Source organism: Ambystoma mexicanum, chromosome 1q, assembly GCF_040938575.1.
Source record: "Ambystoma mexicanum isolate Mex_15411 chromosome 1q, UKY_AmexF1_1, whole genome shotgun sequence".
Lineage (NCBI taxonomy): Eukaryota > Metazoa > Chordata > Amphibia > Caudata > Ambystomatidae > Ambystoma > Ambystoma mexicanum.
Window position 1 is genome coordinate 81,685,259 of NC_090922.1, and position 19,721 is coordinate 81,704,979.

A 19,721-nucleotide genomic window follows, 5' to 3' on the forward strand; every position below is an offset into this window, starting at 1 on the left:
AGTTGTAGAAGCATCTTCTGACCCAACTCAGTACCACACAGGAGGTCCTTGTTCTAATGGTGTTTCAGCTGGAATGATTCTCTATGTTTCTATATTCCTCAAAAAGGGTTAATTTTGACTGCACAGCAAGTGCAATAGTGTTGATGTTTTGGTGGCTGCTAATTCATCAAATGTTGTTTCCTTGCTATTGACACTTTCTTACCAAATCATTTGTTTATTTCACTCCAAAGTGCTTATTTATTTCACAGCAATTACATATCTCCTTTCAGCAAGCAAACTAATTTTTGATCATTCTAAAAATATAATCAGCCATCATGTGGGGTTGTAGTTTTAGGAACCATAGCGGCACCTTTTGATTTGTCTATGTTTTATAAAGCCCTCAAATACTAAGGTTCAAACAAGCACTAATGGAAGTTGGGGGGGAGAAGGGAAGGAGACCATAATCAAACACTACAGTCTTAATAGACCTTACAAATGCAGAGTTTCTTTCTTTCGCCCGATGAGTCGTCAAGGCCATTACCAACCACTCCCTCTGAACCCCACATTTGCAAACACAGTCCATAAATTAGTTTTCAAAAATTGATTAGAAGAGTTTGCTAATTAAAATGTTTTTGGTTCACAAACAAACTTATTTGATTAGCAATTTTGTACTCATATTTTTTATATCACCAGATGTTATTTGTACCCAATGAGCAACAATAAAGCATTTTGTGTACCTGTGAAATAGGTCACGAGTGTAGCTGCACGACCGGGCACAAAGAAATGAATAGATATGATAGAAAGGTTCTGAAAACACTTTTCAGAGCAAGGCTCTGTGCTGCTGGGTGCAGTCGGTGTAGCACAGAGTAGCCTCCTGCATACGTTATGGTTGCCCCATCATTTGCTGCTTAAGAAGTTTCTTAAATAAAACATGTTTGTAGTATGCCGTTACGACATGCAGGGTAATTGTCAGCTTCAGGAGAACAAGATGACCCTTGACTGTCATTTAGATCCAATGTCTTCAATATACCATTGAAAGACACTTTTGGGGATCAGCAGGGCCAGAAAACACAGGGTTCAAGCATTGAGCACCCACGAAAGCAGCATGTATTGCTATTATCATTCCAAGCCACCATCTGTGATGCTGATACTTTTTTGTTTATTGTTATGCTATTAAAAAATGAATTATACATTTATCTGCTTTTGGAAATAAACTATTTGCAGGAGCTGGAGGTGGGCCTGGGGTTGCGCAGGTGAGTGGGCAGTGGGATTAGCTGGGGGCTCAGGCGAGGCACTCCGGTGGAGACTCAGCCTGGGGCAGCATCTCCAAAGACAAGGTTAAGACTGGGCAGAGGCCCAGCGGGCCGGCATGAAATGCGGGCGGCTACTTGCATATTGCAGACCGAGGGTTATGGGAGTAGTCATTGACTTCAAACCCTGTGAAGGGTCCTACAACATTGCCAAGGCAGGCCAGAGAGGGCAAGCATATCCTTTGCCAGTATGAGAGGAGCCACAATGTCAATAATGGCACAGTCACATTGCCTACAGCTCCACCTTTAAAAAGTCCTCAGGACACACACAAGCCCCTGTGCAGGCCAGGACAGTGCCCAGGAATTTGAGGGACTTTGTGCTCCTCTCATGTATAGAGTGTAACCAGTACAATGTGCTGCATAGTCCATGGTGAAGCTGGGGTTGTCTGGGCACTCAAACTGTCTATCAGCACTTACAAATTTGATTTTCTGCGTTGATAGAGAGCTAGGTTTGGATGTGTTCATGGCCAAGCAAGTGTGTGCAAGAGTACTCCTGGCCTACGTGCCAAATATTCTGACATTGCCCAGTACCTGTAAAACAAAATCCAGCAAATATGACTGACATAACAGTTCCTCTCTCAATCTCAATCTAGATCTAGACAAGCTCAAACTTCCACATAAATACCCACATTAATAATCTATATACTCAAGAGAGCTAATTTTAAATTAACTCGTAATTTGGTGGCAGGGATCGTGTACGTGTACATGTACATGTAGGTGGCTCCCTGCAGCCATATTTTGGCCATTTGCACGGCGGAGTGCAAATGTGCAGTGGCAAAATGAGGCATACATGAGTATACACCACCTTTTGACCAGCATATATGAAATCAGCTGTGCAAATGAGTAAACACTGCCTACCGTGCTCAAATGGCAGGCAGCATTTTCAATTACAATTAAAGACTGCCTACCAGGCTGTCTTTACAGATCGCCCGCATTTGCACTACCATGAAAATGCATGCCAGCACAAATGCTGGGGCATTTGTATGGCGAAGAGGAAGGGAGACGGCGGGAACACAAGTTGCGTTACGTCCTTCTTCTCTGCCATTCAAATGAATGAGAAGGTGACGTGAATGGAAGGTGCAAAAGCCTTACACAAGGCTTTTAACCTTTTATTCACATTACATCTTGTAAGGAAGGCATGTTATCGAAGTAAAGACAGACACAAGTGATCACAGTTCAAGGATGTTTATTAAACTGTATAATGGGTGAGATAAATGCCTAATCTAAACCTAAATCTAAGATGGGAGCAAGCTACGACCATCAAATAATAATAATACAGTCAAAGTGGAGTCTTAATCAAATAAAAAGGGTCTGTACTAAAAAAAAACGATTGCCAATCCTTACCGCTATGCTACAAATTAGTATGGGATAATGTTCACAAGAAAAGAAAGAAGTGTTCACAAAAAGATAAGTCAGGATGGTATAGCAAGGCGGGACTCCTGAGCACAGCATACTCCTGGGCTTCTCCAGCACAAGGTTACAGTTCCTTTCAACAATATCAGGATCTTCTGTGACCAAGTCTCTTTCACACAAAGTCTCTTGCCTCAGAGGGCCTGATATGCCGTAAACCACAAAACAAATGTTCCTTTCTGTACTCTTTTACATTGGGTGATTACTCTTCACCACAGGATTTCCCTCAACCGGACTCCCATCCTTCTTTCAAAGTTAGCCTCCCTCAGTCGGGTTTACTACAGCCTTTCACTCGAAATGCCATCATCTGTAGAATTTGCGAATCTCAAGGTCTTTTTAAACAATCATTCACTGTGGACATCCCTCAGGGTTATTATTGTTCAACTCGATTCACAGGCATCCCTCAGCCGGGTTCACATTTTCCAAATTGACAGTTCACAATGCAGGATTCATTTCCCTTAGCTTTCCTCTTGACAACGCGTCAAAGACTTTCGATTGTACAAGGGGTTTAACTTAACTCTTGTGTGACCACTTTGACACTTCACGCCAGCCTCTCCTAGGACCTCTTTGTATTTGTAGTTTCAACAAAGGGGACCAGCCAGAGTCCTTTGAATGAGCACCCACGTGGCACCGGACCACTCTGCAGCTGATCCTTCACTGGGTTTTCTTAAAAGTTCAATCCCACACAAGTTCTTTGTTCATATAATGTTGCCTTTTACAACCTTGGGCTCAACACCGTCCAGTTTACTATCAGCTCTCTCCAACTCACCGGCTGTGCTGAACTTGTTGGCGTTTCTTGCCTCTGGAGTTAAGGACGGTACCCCGGTAGCAAGCGTGTCTCCCCGCCTGGGCTATCAGTGCAGGAGGGCCCTGTGCACCGCTGAAATCTGTTACACCACACGCCAGCTGTAGTTCACAGGCTTACGATTCCTTTCATAGAGGCTTTATGGGTCTGGGTTAAAAAGGGCAAGGGCACTTCCCTCCTTGTCGTTCTTTCAGGTCTTGCCGCCTTTCTCCTCCGTTTCAACTGCCATCCTGGAATAGCTGCTTCCTCGTGCGTTTGTCCTTGTTTAAAGTGTGCCCTCGTGCTCTGCCTTCTATCCCTGTGGGAAAGGCAAAGGGCCATCAGGTGTGTGTAGTTATTGTCAATTGCCTGACCCTGTGTTGGGAGATGACACAGCTCTGGTGTTAGTCCGTTGTCTTTCACAGTGTAAGAAAGTGTTTGTGTTGGAAAAGGGGGCAGGGGTAGAGTTTATAAATATCCTACTGGGTAGGATGGGGGAAAGGTGTTACAAGGAAGGGGGTACCGCGTCTCAACCTTTGGTGTCCCACTTCCACTCCCCGAAGACCCCTCATCCAGGTGATCCTCCCCCATCCTCAGAAACTGGATACAATAGCGAAAGCCATGTCCTGGCCACCTGGACGACAGATCTCCGTGGACTAGCGGGTGAGACACCTTCAGGTTTCTCAGTCTCATGCAAAATGAGCTCCACAGTCTTTTGCACAGAATAAGAACCTAAAATACACTGTTTTCAGCTGGAATGAATCCAAGAAATGTAGGTGAAATGGTGCAGAACTATTGTATGAATTCACAGATTGCTTCTATAGGAGCATGCAGTTGGGTGTCTGCCCTGTGCCTCCTTCTAACAAACTGCCTTCTTTTCATGCAGTCTGCTTTTATCCTAATTTATGATACCTGTGGTTTAAACAAGTGTCCTTCTCTGAAATTAAATTTTTTGTTCTCTCACAGAGCTCCTAAACAAACAAGGCACCTGTTAATGGAGAGAAAGAAAGAAATCAGGGGCGAGCCTTAAACAGAGACTCTGGAATTGGGGAGAACTAGGCATTATGACTGTATTTTTCTCTAGCTATGCCCCAGAATACAAGAATATCATCCATGTTGCGAAAAGGACCACTCCAACGCTCCTACAGTTCAGAAAAGAACTTAAGACCTTGCTTTTTAGGGAATTTGTAGGTGTGACTTTGGATCCACTTTCCCCAGATTCCCACCACTTTGGGATGGTCTTGTAGATGTACCCATATTGGTCTCTCTAATGCATGTACAATGCTTAGTTGCTCCAGAGATAGATTTGCACAATATAAAACCCAAATACATATACAACACTTACATCCAGATCACTGAGGTGAAAATGAATTGTGCAGATTATGATCCTGGGAGGATAGCTCAGCAGCAGCATGCTCGCCTTGGAGGCAAGACGACACGGAGCGACACAGGTTCGATCCCTGGGTCCGCGCTTAGAAACCTCTGGGTATTAAGCGTGTTATAAATAACCAATCATGTGTGGGTTAAGTATTTGAAATTATTGTACATAATCATTTCAATTACGACTTAGTGGTTTTTCACAAACATTTGCCTCCTTTCCTCTCTGTTAGGTATCTTTGTGTAATTTACCCAAATACCAATGCTTGTTCAACAAACATGACTTGTTTTTTTGCAAATTGTGCGTAACTAGCTTTTAGAAAAGGTTGCACGTTGCACTTTTCTAATTTGTATCTTCACCATTTACAAGGCAGATCTGCAACTTGAAAAACACCTGTTATGGTTCTAAAGACAAAACATTGACACTCACAGCACATTCATCACTTCCCTCCCTGCACATTCATCACCTCGGCCATGCTCAGGGTTGTCAACATTAAAACCTCAATGGTCGCCATGCAATCCAACACCACCACCTGCATCCAATTGGCCATTGTAACCATGATCTTCGTAGCTTCCATCAGCACCTTGTGTATGCACCTCAACGCACAACAGAAAATAATCTGCACCGCTGCAGTGCTCAGTGGCCTTTTATACATACCCGGTTAAGTTCATTCAAAGTCTGCATGTGAGGAGGGCCTCCTTGCCACCAGCTGAACCCCAGGGAGGACACCACGTCTGTGATCTGGCCAACGCTCTTCAGCAGAGAGGTCTTTACTGCTTCTGCTCCTTCTTCAGAACCTGAGAAGGATTTCACCTGTCAGAAAGGTCATGAGTGCTAAAGTCAGGACACAAAAACCCATGCATGCTAAGAAGGCCTGTTCTATACGGGAGCTGCTAGTCCAGTTCTGGTGTTTACTTTGCATTCTGAGACCTGTAGTCCACGATATTGCCATTATAAATCCAGTACCAAAAGTCCCAGAATGCAAACACAGAAACAGGACCAGAGTTGCAACTCCCAAATAGAATGGAGCATGTTGCCATGTTCGAAAACTAGATATTATAAAAAGGATAAAATACTGGTTGAAATGGAAACTCAGACTATTTGACCATGAGAACAATACCGTAAAATTAGCGTGTAATTATCATCCTGGTATACTTACCATCATAAAAAATAACTTGCGTGAAAATGTAGTGCGAGTTAAGTCTCCAACTACTCTTATCCAAATAGTGATAATGCAAGACAATCAACATATGTCTGCGGCAAAGACAACTCCAGTAATTATCAATCTATATTGGAATATCAAAGCCAAGGATGGAGAATCTTTCCTGGAAATAGTCATGAAATACATCGATGACTTAACCTAACAGGACAATCGCACTATAATTGTCAAAAAGAAACATGCACAATAAAATGGTTGAAAGAGATGCAAAAAAGAGATTTTTACATGGCAAATGGCAATGTAAATGTGATCGGGAAGGCGCCACAACATGGGCATCTTATAATGCAAGTGCAACCTTGGATTATTACTTTGTCGATTCTGTAACCTTCCAAAGAATAACATCTTTAAGGATCTTGCCATCGACTAAGAGTCATCGACTAAGAGTGACCATAGCCAGTTAATTCTAACTTGCAGCCAAATGGCTTGTCAAGACGGCAGTGCTAAGAATGAAAAAATCTGGCCACACAAAGTGAACGTAAACAGACTGCGATTATCATCTAAAACTGTTCCACATTTGACAACAGCCATAAAAAAGTGGAAGGATTCAACAGATCTAGGTGTTGACTATGAATCCTGTCCAACTGTATTTAGAGAAACTAGTCTAGAAAAACAGAAAAACAAAACAATAAGGCTGCATCAATTTAACCCGGAGGTAGCACAGAAGAAGAAGCAGCTAGTAAAAGATTGAAGAGCCTTAATTAAAGAAACGGCAGACTGCAGAGCAAGCAAAACAAAGCTGTTGAAGATAAATTATCGGAATTGGGTCAGGTCTCATAGAGCCCAATTATACCAGAAGGATTCAGAACAAATGTTAATGGCAATAGACAACAAAAACGCCAACTTCTTCTGGACTTTATCAAATAAAAATCTGAGTTCACAAGCAGCAGAACAGATCAACCATATCCAAGAAATTCAATGGCTACATCACTTTGGAAAGATGTATGGTCAAAACAATACCACTAAGAACCTCGCAAAAAAATCATCAAGTGATAAATCATGGTCCATAGACTTCACTAAGAATGAAATCCTGACATTAATTTACAACGCAAGCAGATCTCATGCTCCAGGCTCTGATGCGTTGACCAATTTAATTCTAAAACAAACCCCGGAACTGTGGCCTGACATGTGCTATGACTTATTCTCCAGAATCAACCTCAGTGGGCAAATACCGGAGTCCTGGACAAAAGTGGTTGTGATACCAATATCTAAAAAGGGCGATAGAGCAAAACCAGAAAACTATCGCCCCATATCATTACTGGATGTCCTAGGAAAATTATATGCCGGTATTTTACTGAAAAGATTGAAATAATGGTTAACATCTAGCAGAAAGTTTGAACACAGACAGGCAGGTTTTGAAAAAAAAAGTAGATTGCGGATTAAACCTGTTACTACTCAACCTACTAAAAATGAAAACTCTAAATGAGAACCAAAAGCTATTTCTCGCGTGCATTGACATGCCTGCGTTCGATAGAGTTGATCGGCACATTTTGTGGGAAAAATTGAGGCAAAAGGGATGTCCACAAGATCTCTTGGCAGCCATTATAGACTTACACACAGGCACCAGTTTACAAGTAAGACTAGACCGAAAGGGCACCCTAAACCACAAGTAAGACTAGACCGAAAGGGCACCCTAAGCCAGGACATTATTACAACAAAAGGCCTATTGCATCAGTCTTATATAACTTTTACATTCTAGACATCAAAGATAGGCTCGAGCCACTAAGAACATGCTCGACTCGAATAGGGGTGAATGCTATAGGTCATCTGTTATATGCAGATGACCTCATTTTGTTGGATATGGCTGTGATAGGTCTCCAGCGAAAGCTTGCCGCCCTTCAGCAATATGTGGAAGAGAAGAAGCAAAAAATAAATGCTGGAAAGTCAGAAATTCTAATAATAAAAAAAACAAGTGAAAATAAAAAAAAAACATTCAAATGGGGCCTTGGAAATTATCCAATCTGATAACGAAGAGCACAAAATATCTGGGTATTAAGATAAGTGCTGACTGGGGAGAGAAACCATGGATCAAACACCTGGAATTTAAAATGGATCCACTAATAGCTCAGGCCTTCATTTTTACAACCAAAAAGTAACGCCGACCATAATCTATGCAGGAGATACTGGTCTGAGAATTCCATGGAAACATGGGATAAACTTGACGCCAGGTTTTGGAGGAGAATTTTAAGAATGGCAAACTCTGTTACCATAGGTGTGATCCGTCACGAACTAGGACTGCACTCATTGCATGCACATGTTATTTGGAAAGCACTGACCACCTACAGGAAAGTGGAACTAACAGACATATCCGCTTCAGTATAAAATCATGAAGGCAGAAAACGAGAAAATCCCCTTCTGGCTGTTAAAGATGTAAAGAATGAAATGTATTGAAATCTTGGAAAACTTGAGCATGAATGTAGAAACTCGTCGTAACCATCCAATACGAGTAAAAATATCACTCATGTCAGTGGACTGGGCTCAATCAGAAGCTGCCCGCTCTGCTTCTAAGTCACATACACTATCAACTAAATTAACAAATTTTCCAAAGATCTTGCCAAAATACCTAAGGAAGAGGGCAAATCCAAAATATAGGTATTTGATCCTGCATTTCAGACTTAACGTGCTGAGAGCAAAGCAAAATCTTATGAAATACGGTCTGACAAGCAACAACAAATGCTGTCTATGAAATCAAGAAGAAGAGTCATTACGGCATTTAACTATGTTCCGTAAGGAACTAAAAACAGAAAGAACAAAGCATCTACACGATTCTAACCCCGATGTGTGGTTTGAACTCCGACTTACGGTGGTAAGCACTGTATGACAATCCAAACAATAAGACAATAAGAGCGTTGGGTAACTTTTTGGAAATGATGCTAAACAGGCTAACAGGCTTAAAAGATAACAGTATTAGGAAATGGATAACAAAGAACAAAGACTGAAAGTTTATAGCCAAGCCCATTGTAACTACTGCAGAATGAGAAGCCTAACCAAAATGTATTGTGAAGTGATGTCAAGGAAAATTGCAGCTGATGAAAGAAATATCAGTGGAATTTGGCTTGGCTATTGTGGGGCAGGAAAGATAAAGCAAAAGGTTTGTATTTATTTACACTAAATGCTTATTAAAACATTTTTAAAAAATATTGTGCGTGTAACTCTCACAGTGGACCCTTTATCCAGTATATAGAATCACAAACTAGCCTTCCAACCTATATTGTGGCCTTCCCAGAATCATGGCTGATGAGACAGTACTTACTTTTAACATTTAATAAAAGTAATGTGCTAGAAATTGATGGAGCTCAGAAAGGCCTGGCACAAAACGAACGGGAATGTCGGCTTTGTGGTGAAACTATTGAATCATTAGAACATATCTTGACACGATGTGAAAGTCTGACATATATTAGAGACCAGTCGCTGAAAGCGTATAATAATTGCTTTAGTGTCCCGGACCCTACCATGCTATGGCAAATGTTCATGAATGGAAACGACTTTAATTTTATTTATCACATGACTAAATTTTATATTAAATGGAATGCGATCCTTGCACTCTGTGAATAATGTAGGAACTATTTTAATCACTATATTTTAGAAAGAAATTATGGAACTGACATGTGAATGAATTTGATATAATTATGAAATTGTCTTAAAGATTTTAGATGACACTTTATGGTTGTATTTGCAAAGTGCCACATGTATTTATTGTGTTAATGTCTGTAATGTACATTTTAAATGGTTGTTTTTAATGTTGTATACACAAACCTGCATTATGTGTCCTAGATTGTGCCCCACAATTATGTCCTGATTACTTACAAGTAATCGTCATTACTTTAAGCACAGGTCTTTCTCGTCACAGTCTGTACTCTATGTCAAGGACTGTGACGATAAAGACCTGAATGAGGAGGTAATGGCCCGGTTACATACATGTAATCTTCATTACATTAAGTCCAGGTCTTCCTTGTCACAGTCCTTGACATAGAGTAAGCATTGTGACGAGGAAGGTGGATCAGGCGGTATCAGTTCTAGTAACCATAATTGACAGCAAACACAATGTAATCCCCGGACTGGGTCCAACAATTGATTTAGTGCGTTAATTGTCAGGCTACACACGGTCAGAGACAATGGATTTAAAGTCAGTGTGGCAATTATTAAGTGTATAGGATGAGGTAGAACAATGTTCTAAATGGGTACGATATTACAACTATTTTGATATCTAATGAATAATAAGGGACTGAATAAGTATACCATTACAATGGATGTAATGTAATAATGCATCAAATAATTAAATATAACCATGAATTGAGTGCAGTGAATTTCGCAAGAAGAAAATATTGGGTTAAATACGTAGATTTATAAACAGGTATTTAGTGGGAAGATTATAAAGTAGATTGAGTAGCATACAATCTATGAATGTAATAAGACAGAGAATTTTCTGAATGAAATATAATAATGAATTTACTGTGAAGAGGGTAACAATGGGCTGAAAAAGTAAAATGGATTATAGATAACAGTATGCAGAGATTTAACAAACTGCTTTTTAGAGGGCACCGGGTTCGTAGAGAGAGCGGCAGGAGGGGATTCTATGAAATGTAACAATAGATCTCACAGGTAGATGTACAAATACATTTTTCTTTCAGTGACATTTTTTAAGTTTACTTCTGGGTATTTAAAAAAAGCTTCAGACCCTTACAAAACATATCGAAGTACCCACAATTCTTCAGTGCAACTGCCATGCCAGGGTCATGTGTAAGCATATAAACAGGCATAAAATATGATTCGAGTGACCTTTTGCGAAATGCTTGTCCCTTAGCAGTATGCATTATATTTCTCCAGAGTCTGGCTTTCTCCCAGCTCTGGGTCTGCATCAGAATGTGCCTGTCTCTGAATGGGATGTCTTGCCTGTTACCTGGCAAATGTGTTGCTGAGGAAGATGGTAACTGCGGTGTGGGTAGGTCAAGCAAAACACCTGTAGAAAATGTTCATTAGAATTTCTTTTGTGTCAATCTAAAAATAGGGCAATGACCGGGGAGGACAGTGCTAGGCTGTGAATAAAGTGGTCATTCCAAGCAAATAGCCACGTTTGTTCTCAGGTTTCTGCTTGGCACCTTATTTATTTATTTATTGAGCATTTGTTAGGCACCTATACATCAAAACGGTGTTTCAAGGCACCACAAGGCAAAGTGGGAGTCTGGGGGGCGGCAAGGAGAGTAGGTAACAATTATAAAAAAAACAGTAAATATACAATCATGGTCCTACTAGGCCTTGTGGCATTCGGACGTGCAAGTGCAGTTAAGAGAAGTGCAGGAGATAGGGGAAGGGGGAAGGGAGCAGGGAATGGGAAGTGCCAAGGGGTGCCGGAGGGGGGCGGGGGCACTGGCTAAGTACTATAGCAGAGGAAACCCAAGGGAGCAGGGTGCGCAGCCGCCAGGCAGGGACCCGCAAGGGCAGTGCTGAGTGGGGCCTGCAAGGGCAGCGCTGGGGGGAAAGGGGTTACTGGTATCGAATCGGTAGAGGGTTTAGTAACCTTTGGGATACATGGAGGGCCAGGCAGCCAGTCTCAGTGGCACAGTGGGGTGATTAGGCGGGAAGGGGAAAAAAGAAAGAGAAAGAGGTGGAGAAGAGCAACGTTTTGAGGAGTTTCCGCAACTTAAGGAGGTCCGGCTCAAGTCTGAGAGGGGCAGGAAGGCTTTTCTAAAGAGAGAAACCTGCCAAAGAGAGAGACCCCCCCATTCTCTGCTTTGAAAAGCGTTTGAAAAACAGAGTTGCAATTAGAGGAGCATAGGGCTCTAGCAGGGGAGTATTTTGCAGCAACAGGAAGCCTGTAGAGAGATTTTAGGACTGGAGAGATACGGTCCCTGGGCATTAGGCCAAAGATAAGTCTTGCAGCCCTCTTCTGGATTATCTGATGGGGGTGTAGTCCAGCCTGGAGAGGACCAGAGCTCTGGAGACGCTGAGCATTTGGGGAAAGGTGATGAAAGGGAGAATGCCTCTAAGGAGGTGAAGCTAAAAGTGGGCCTTCTTGGCAAGGTCCAAGATGTGAAGGGTGAAGGAGAGAGAAGAGTTGAAGATGACCCCAAGGTTTTTGGCCTCACAAGATGATGAGGGTAGAGGGCCCAAGGAGGCAGCCAGAGGGTAAGAGGGAAACAGGGCGCAGGCGTCCCGATAGGAAGGTTCTGTCTTATTGGCATTATGGCATAGATTGTTAGCCGCATACCATGCCGGGATAGCAGTCAGGCAATCAGGGGTGAGAGAGGAGGAAGAGGCGGTAGTAGAGGGAAGTCTCAAACACATTTGTGTTTCATCAGCATAGCACTGGAAGTGATGAGAGAACGAGGAGATTAGGTGAGCGAGAGGGGCGAGTTAGATGTGGAAGGGGCAGGGCGATAGGATAGAGCCCTGAGGGATGCCGCAGGTAGAGAGTGAGGTGGTGGAGGAGAAAGGGCCCAGTTGCAGCTGGTGAGGGCAGTTAGTGAGGAAAGAGGTCAACAAATCCAGTGCACGCTCCTTAATGCCAAGGTTATCACAGAGCCGTTTTAAGAGGATAGAATGGTTGACAGTGTCGAAGGCAGAGGAGAGAACAAGGAGAATAAGAACAGCAGGAGAGTTAGAGTTAGGATTTGCCAGCATGTCTTCACAGGTGTTCAGGAGAGCAGTTTCTGTGCCTCTGGATCCCTGGAATCTATATTGATGATCATGGAGGCAACCAACAAGTTCAGCATGAAGGGTCAATTGGGGAGGACCAACATCTCCAAGAGCTTACCCAGGAAGGGGGTAGGGGAGATAGGGTGGTAGTTAGCTGGGTAGGCAGGGTCAGCAGACAGCTTTTTTAAGAGAAGGTGCACAAGGGAGTGCTTGAGGGATCGAGGTAAAGAGCAAGTGGCGAAGGAGTGGTTACAGAAGACGGCAAGAGCCCTTGCGAGAGAGGAGATGTTGCCTTAATGGTTCTTGAAGAGCAGGGAAGCACCTGGTTGGAGGAGACCTTCATAGAGTGGACTACTCTGGAGTCCTCATCAGGTATTATGGGGAGACAGAGGGGAGTGAGGGGTGGAGGCAGAGGAGTAAAGGGAGACAGGGGAACAGGAGAGGGTATGGGGGGTTGATGGAGAGTGAGGAAAGGATATGTTGAGTTTCAGATGTGAAATGGGAGGCCCTAGAATTTCGAACTTGATATTACTTCTCTCAGAAGTTCAGGATCACCTTTCTGCATGACACATTACTGTGGAATAAGTTTCTGTAGCTCAGGCTACATGTGGTAACAGCCCCTGCAATCTCTGCCCTCCTCTTTCCCGCATGTCTCCTTCCCACTTGACTCTCAGACTAGGGTGGCCAACTTTACAAAAATGTTTCGTAGGACAATTAGATGCGGCCATGTATCAGAAGCTGTTTGTGGCGCGCACGGTTCCAAGCTGCATCATTTGCGCACCTCTTTTCCTCTGCTCCCATCCACTTTAATCGCAACTTACGTTGCAAAAGGCCTTTTAACACAAGCACAACACACACAAATAAAAAGACTATAGGACTGCAATGCATTAAGGGACTGACTGGTTAGATTTCTCTTCAAAGCCTGTCTTGGGATTTATGTTGCCAGTATGGACCTTAATAATGTGTTTGGCTATGCTAATAGAGACTTGCTATGGCACAAACATTTGCAATGGTCCTTCCCTGAGGGTCTACTAAAACTCATAAGGTTGCTACATGTTGACACCAAAATCCAGTTTAGATTTACTAGGGAAGGTGATCTGTCCAAACCCATGAGCTCGTTTGTTGGAGTGAGACAGGATTGCATCTTTTCAACTGCACTTTTTAATCTTTATTCAATTTCAATGACCTATGGAACAACTTAAATTGCTTTCTGGTCAAACTAAGTTGATTGAGCCTATATAGACCACCATTTGCAGACAAACTCATTTTCTTTGATTTTACCCGTTTAGGTTTCCAAAGGAAATGTGAGGCTTTTACTGCATACACCAAGCCTAAAAATTTGGAGGTCAAAGCCCAGAAATTAGAAATCTTGATCTTTATAAAATCATTAATCCCAAAGGTCATGTGTTGGATGGTTTCTGGGACTAGGCTGGAAATAGTGCATAGTATCCCATATTTACGGCCTTCACAAGTTGGGCGGTAGCCTTTAAATGCGACGGTAAGGGTCTGCCCAATCTCGGGTTGGCAGCATTTACCTCCAGCTCTAGGAGCTCCAAATATAGCAATATTGTGTTAAATATTATGGTTTTAAATCAATATATAATTTTCTGTAAATTGTTTTGCATAAAGGGACTGATTGGTTAGATTTCTCTTCAATGCTTGTCTTGTGATTTCTAAGGCCCTGCGCAACAAAAGACATGAAGACCCACTCCATTGGATCTGTTCTGGCATAATAAGAAGTGACATCATGGAAAATAACATTACCAGGAGAGTCAGTCTTTGATACTATAGGGGATGATTGGTAGTGTCATAATATGTTTCATGTATACGCCAAGAGATAAATAACTTTGTGTAATGCAATATGTGAATGCTTGCTATTGTTAATATGTAACAGCACTAAAGATGATGTTTTAATATCAAACGCTCTAAACTAAATAATTTATAGAGACTTCCAACTTTAACGGATCAGGCAAAGTAGGATTAAATGATTTGCCAAGGACCACACACATTGCGTAAGTGGTGAAACCAGGAATAAGGCCCAGTCTGCGATTTAAGTACTTGACCAAACATCTTCACAGATGTAGTTCTGAGCATCCCATCCGCTGTCGATTATATTTTAAAAACGAATGGATGGATTTACTGCAAATCAGGCAAGGAAATTAAGTCAACGATTTGTGCCCAAATTGATTCTTATTTGGTCCAAATCTGCCAAGCGGTTTTCAAGCTACCGCTGTTCAACAACTGCACTTTTTTTCTATGCGAAAATGATTGTGAGTAGGTTGAAAACAGCATTTTGATGTTTCCTTAATAAGTTTTTCATTTTCTAACAAATCATTACCAGAATGTCCAGTTTAGTTGGCCTTGCGACAAACTGTTTGTTAGGAAAATTGCAAAGCACCATGGGAAATATCACTAGAGATCTGGGAGAAGGGGCCATCAAATATTTCAAAAACTACTGGACACAATAACCCCAGACCGCCTACCCCACAAAATCGAGTCAACGATTCGTGCCCAAGTTGTTTTGTACCTGTTCCAATTCTGTCCAACGGTTTTTGCTTGGCGCTTGAGTAAAAATTTGACTTTTTCCCTCTATGGGAGAATGAATGGGGTCAAAGCCGAAACTGCGCTTTTTTTGTTTTCTTAATAACTTCTTTATTTTTTAATGGATCTTTCCCAAAATGTCCAGTCTGGGAGGGTGCGGGGGGGGGGGCATTAGTACAATTATGTTTGCAAACCTTCAGCCAAATCCGCTGTACAAGTCAAAGGTTTTATTTTCTTTATTTTATTGTGCATTTGTAAGGTGCTTATACATCAAGTAAATTGTGTTTCAAAACGCCGACAGCGCAGCAGGGAGGGAACATGGGAACAAAATTGAAAACATACTAACAATGAAGAGAAAGAAAGAAGCAGTCCTATTAGGCCTTGTGAGCATTCAGAACATGCAAGGATTAGCCATTCATTTTTGGGGTCTCCTACGGTACTTGATACTATTTTAGAGATTTTATAGTATTTATTGTTACATGTCATGTCTGTAGATGCTTGTTGGTAACATTTGTGAAAGGCTTGCTTGTAAAACCAAAACACAAATAAATAAAACATATATATATATATATATATATATATATATATATATATATATATATATATATATACAGAGAGAGAGAGAGAGAGAGAGAGAGAGAGAGAGAGAGAGAGAGAGAGAGAGAGAGAGAGAGAGTGAAACATGTCCAGCAAAACAAATTAATACAGCTTGTCTTCAATCTCATTTGGGTTTTGGGCAAATAAATGCAGAGCAGTTTGAGGGAACCTGCTTCAGGCCTTATTCCACACAACATGCAGTGTTGTGCCCCCTTACCATTTATCACCCACCATTCACACCTCTTAAGGGACAATAATACTTCAACAGACAGCTGTGTGCTGGCATATTAACACCTCATCAAACTTATTCTAATGCTTTGTTGACACAAAGCACCTCAGAGGCAGCCTATGTCCTTCCCTGCTAAGGTGGGAAGGCGTTGACAGTTAATACCACTTCAGAAACAAACTGTCAGAACCTTTAACCAGCCCAGAAGGATCGGTGCGCGACGAGGGACAAAGCCCATGAACAAGAGACAGTCCTGCAAAATATGGGATAGTTGGCCACCCTAGGGGTCCAAGACTTGGACCCCTACCCTGCATGCCTCCCAGCTTCCCATCTCTTCCTGGGCAACCTAGTTCCTCCTCCCCTCAGAGGGCCGGGCGTGGGTCACTGACGACGCAGAGCAACACAGGTTCGATCCCTGGGTCCGTGCTTAGAAACCTCTGGCCATTAAGGGAGTTATAAATAACAAAATACAATTACAGGGAACACTCTGTGACCCTTCTTTTTTCTTTAAAAAAAAAAAGCTAAAGTGCCATGTCACCCTGTGCAGCGGTACCCTGACCATGGTAAAGTGGCCCAGAAACCATCCTATGTGGTGTAGGCAGGAAGTGCACTTAGAATAAATAGTTATCATCTATTTGGTTACATTCCTGTCTGAGCCTAATCCGGACAGGGGAAGCGTAACCACCATGCTCGAGGAGTGGAGGTCCCCCACCCCATGATTTAAGCAAGAGAGAGATGCTGGACCACCTCTCGGACCAGTTCTTTGTGATAATATCGGCGGAAAAAACATTGTTGTGGTCAACTATTTCTCTCTCCAACTACATGGCCCGCACAACATATTCTATAACTGGTGTTAAAATATAAATAAACCCCAGTCCTAGAATCTGTTGGGCAGTGCTGGGTACTGGGAGAAAAAAACATTGTTTCCAAAAAGAAATGTTTTTCACCACTGATGTAATCACTGGATACAACTCAGGCCATGTCATGAAGGGTCAGTTATGATGCAGGCCATCTGAGTGCCACAGGGATGGCACAGTAGCAGACGTCCAACCCTCAGAAGCCAGCCCGACTGCTGGCGGTCCAAAGGCTGAATTATTCTGCAGGATTCCTATTCCTGAGTCATGCAGGATTCCTATTCCTGAGTCATGCCAAGAGGCATGATATGGATCAATTATTCTGCAGGATTCCTATTCCTGAGTCATGCCAAGAGGCATGATATGGATCAATTATTCTGCAGGAGTCATATTCATGAGTCATGCCAAGAGGCATGATATGGATCAATTATTCTGCAGGATTCCTATTCATGAGTCATGCCAAGAGGCATGATATGGATCAATTATTCTGCAGGATTCCTATTCCTGAGTCATGCCAAGAGGCATGATATGGATCAATTATTCTGCAGGATTCCTATTCCCGAGTCATGCCGAAAGGCATGATATGGATCATAGTTTGCAGGAGGTCTTGGATTGGGACGTCACCCATGAAGTATCTTTAGATTTGCAAGATGATGAAGATACATGGTATTTCTGTCATAGGATGGGGCAGATTCGAGACTAAACCAACCAGAGGCAGTGGAGATTCCCAGCTGTGTTGCTGCTTCCTATCACATTCCAGAGCCTCTATGTTAGAGAGCATTGAGAGACTGAGAAGGTGCATGTCGGAATCAGTTCCCAGTGAGTAGCCCAAGCCTTCATTTGCACTTGGGAGGGAAGAAGTGAGATAAATTCTCACTGCTAGCACTGCCGGTTGATCCTGAGTGCCTGCAGGATGTCTGCTGGCCAAGGGGAGCTGAAGCAAGCCGGTCTGTATGAGCTCTGTGTAGGTCATTGAGTGAAGGTGCTGTCTCAGTTGCTATACCTGTGGATGCCTGAGTGGATTATGGACATTTTCAGAGTTGGACATAAGAAGTGGGTGAGAGTTTGCATCAGGAATCATCTGAATCGCCACCACTGAGGGAGGGCACTGCCAGAAAAGAAAATGGACGTTCACATCCCGGGCATGCAACAGAGTTAACAGAAAGGAAGAAGTATCGATTGTGTGACCAGTTTAGGACAGTCATTCCTGTGGTGTCAGAAGCCATCTGATCAGAAAGGATGGAATGTAAGACAACTAAATTCAAGGTTCTATGCTGGACCACCTGAGCATGGAGATGTGAGATGGAGCCACCATAGCCACATTTGAAAATACTGTAGTACAGCAGTGTTTCATGTCAAGTTTTTTCCTTTTTCCTTTTAACTTTCCTGTTCCTTTTTCTTCATGCCTATGTGTTCATTTTCAGTTAAGAAGAATTGGAATTGGACACTATTTGCGGCTCTTTTAAGTGGGAAAAGGGAGAGTTTGACAAAGAAAGAAGGTGAACCACCTTTGAATGTTAGTAAAACGCCATTAAACCTGTGGTGTTAACACAACTTTGGGATGGATCTCTTATATTCTTAAATGTAATTTAATGTATTAAGATTTGGGTTAACCTGGTCAAAATGGTTCTTCACTGACCTCCCACATTTCATCCAAACACAGTAAAGTATAGAAAGATGAGAATTAAAAAAAGAAGCATACAGCATTGGCTTCTTAAAGAAAGGATAAACAACCTAATTACGGGTATTGGGGTGACAATAAAAACATGTGGTACCTTATTGACCTCCAATTTTTAAAATACCTCTTAATTATGAGTTGTGATGGTAGGAGATATGAATGGCATGTTTCACATTCAATGAACGTAATGTGGAAAGGGAAATGCCTTTCTCGTCATAGCATTGAGCACTAAGAGGGATACCTGGTAAAAACGTTGACTGCTAATTCTGGTGTTTTTATCACTGGCCTTTTAAATGCAGCAGAAACACATCTATCAGGGGCCTGCATGTAGAGTGTAATCGAGGTTTGTGTTGGGTAGGGTGCTTATGACTTCAGTTTGAACTGCAGCAGTCATGTAGGGAAGCGTTTGCATGCAGAACTTTGTTCACCATTGTCTTAGACATACATGTAGGCTGACAGGGGTGCCAGAGTAGTTATTTTAGGAAGCTGGTCCTTCTTTGAAATACCCATTGACCGTTGGTCTCCAAGGGAGCAAATACCAAGCACCATCTCGGGAGGCTAGCTCAGGGGCAATGTGCTGGCAATGGAAGCAAGACGGCGCAGAGCAACACAGGTTCGATCCCCGGGTCTGCGCTTAGAACCCTCCGGGTATTAAGCGTGTTATAAATAACCTATCATATCATATATCTTCTCTCATTCTTACCCACATCTCCGACCCGCGTGTGTAGTCGTCCTATCGATGAAGGCGGGATGAATGCTTTCAGTTTTTCCAGCCTGGTCTCGTCCCTGGAAATGACCGCCACCTGAAAACCTGTGTGAGAAGAGAGCATGCCATCAACTTGCAAACATGGACTAGTGCAGACTCCTCTGATATGGGAGCGACCCTGCATAAGCCCCACTAGCGTTCGGGAGACACCAACCTATGGGCAACTGTTCCTACTTCCCTGTAGGGAGTCCCACTCCGATGGTGGACAATATAGTACTGTGCAGAATCATCACATAATGGGCCCACCCGCAAATAGCCACCCCAGCATACCTAATAATTTGAGGACATCAATGTTCTGATAAGTCATATGTTTATTATCAATTTACAACAATGATTCTTTTGGATT

General features: G+C 42.5%; 1 protein-coding gene across 2 annotated transcripts in view; it reads right to left on the reverse strand.

Annotated features, from left to right (window-relative positions):
• The window catches only part of LOC138525280 (farnesol dehydrogenase-like), a 139,747-nt gene that overhangs the window by 68,908 nt on the left and 51,118 nt on the right, over positions 1–19,721 (reverse strand). Inside the window, exons 2-3 of one of the 2 annotated variants that reach the window (XM_069635572.1) lie at positions 19,313–19,420; positions 5,519–5,658 (exon numbers count right to left, since the gene is read on the reverse strand). In XM_069635572.1, the coding sequence (XP_069491673.1) occupies positions 5,519–5,658; positions 19,313–19,420 (248 nt within the window). The remainder of the gene's footprint in view (positions 1–5,518; positions 5,659–19,312; positions 19,421–19,721) is intronic. The other variant, XM_069635573.1, reaches the window with a different exon arrangement.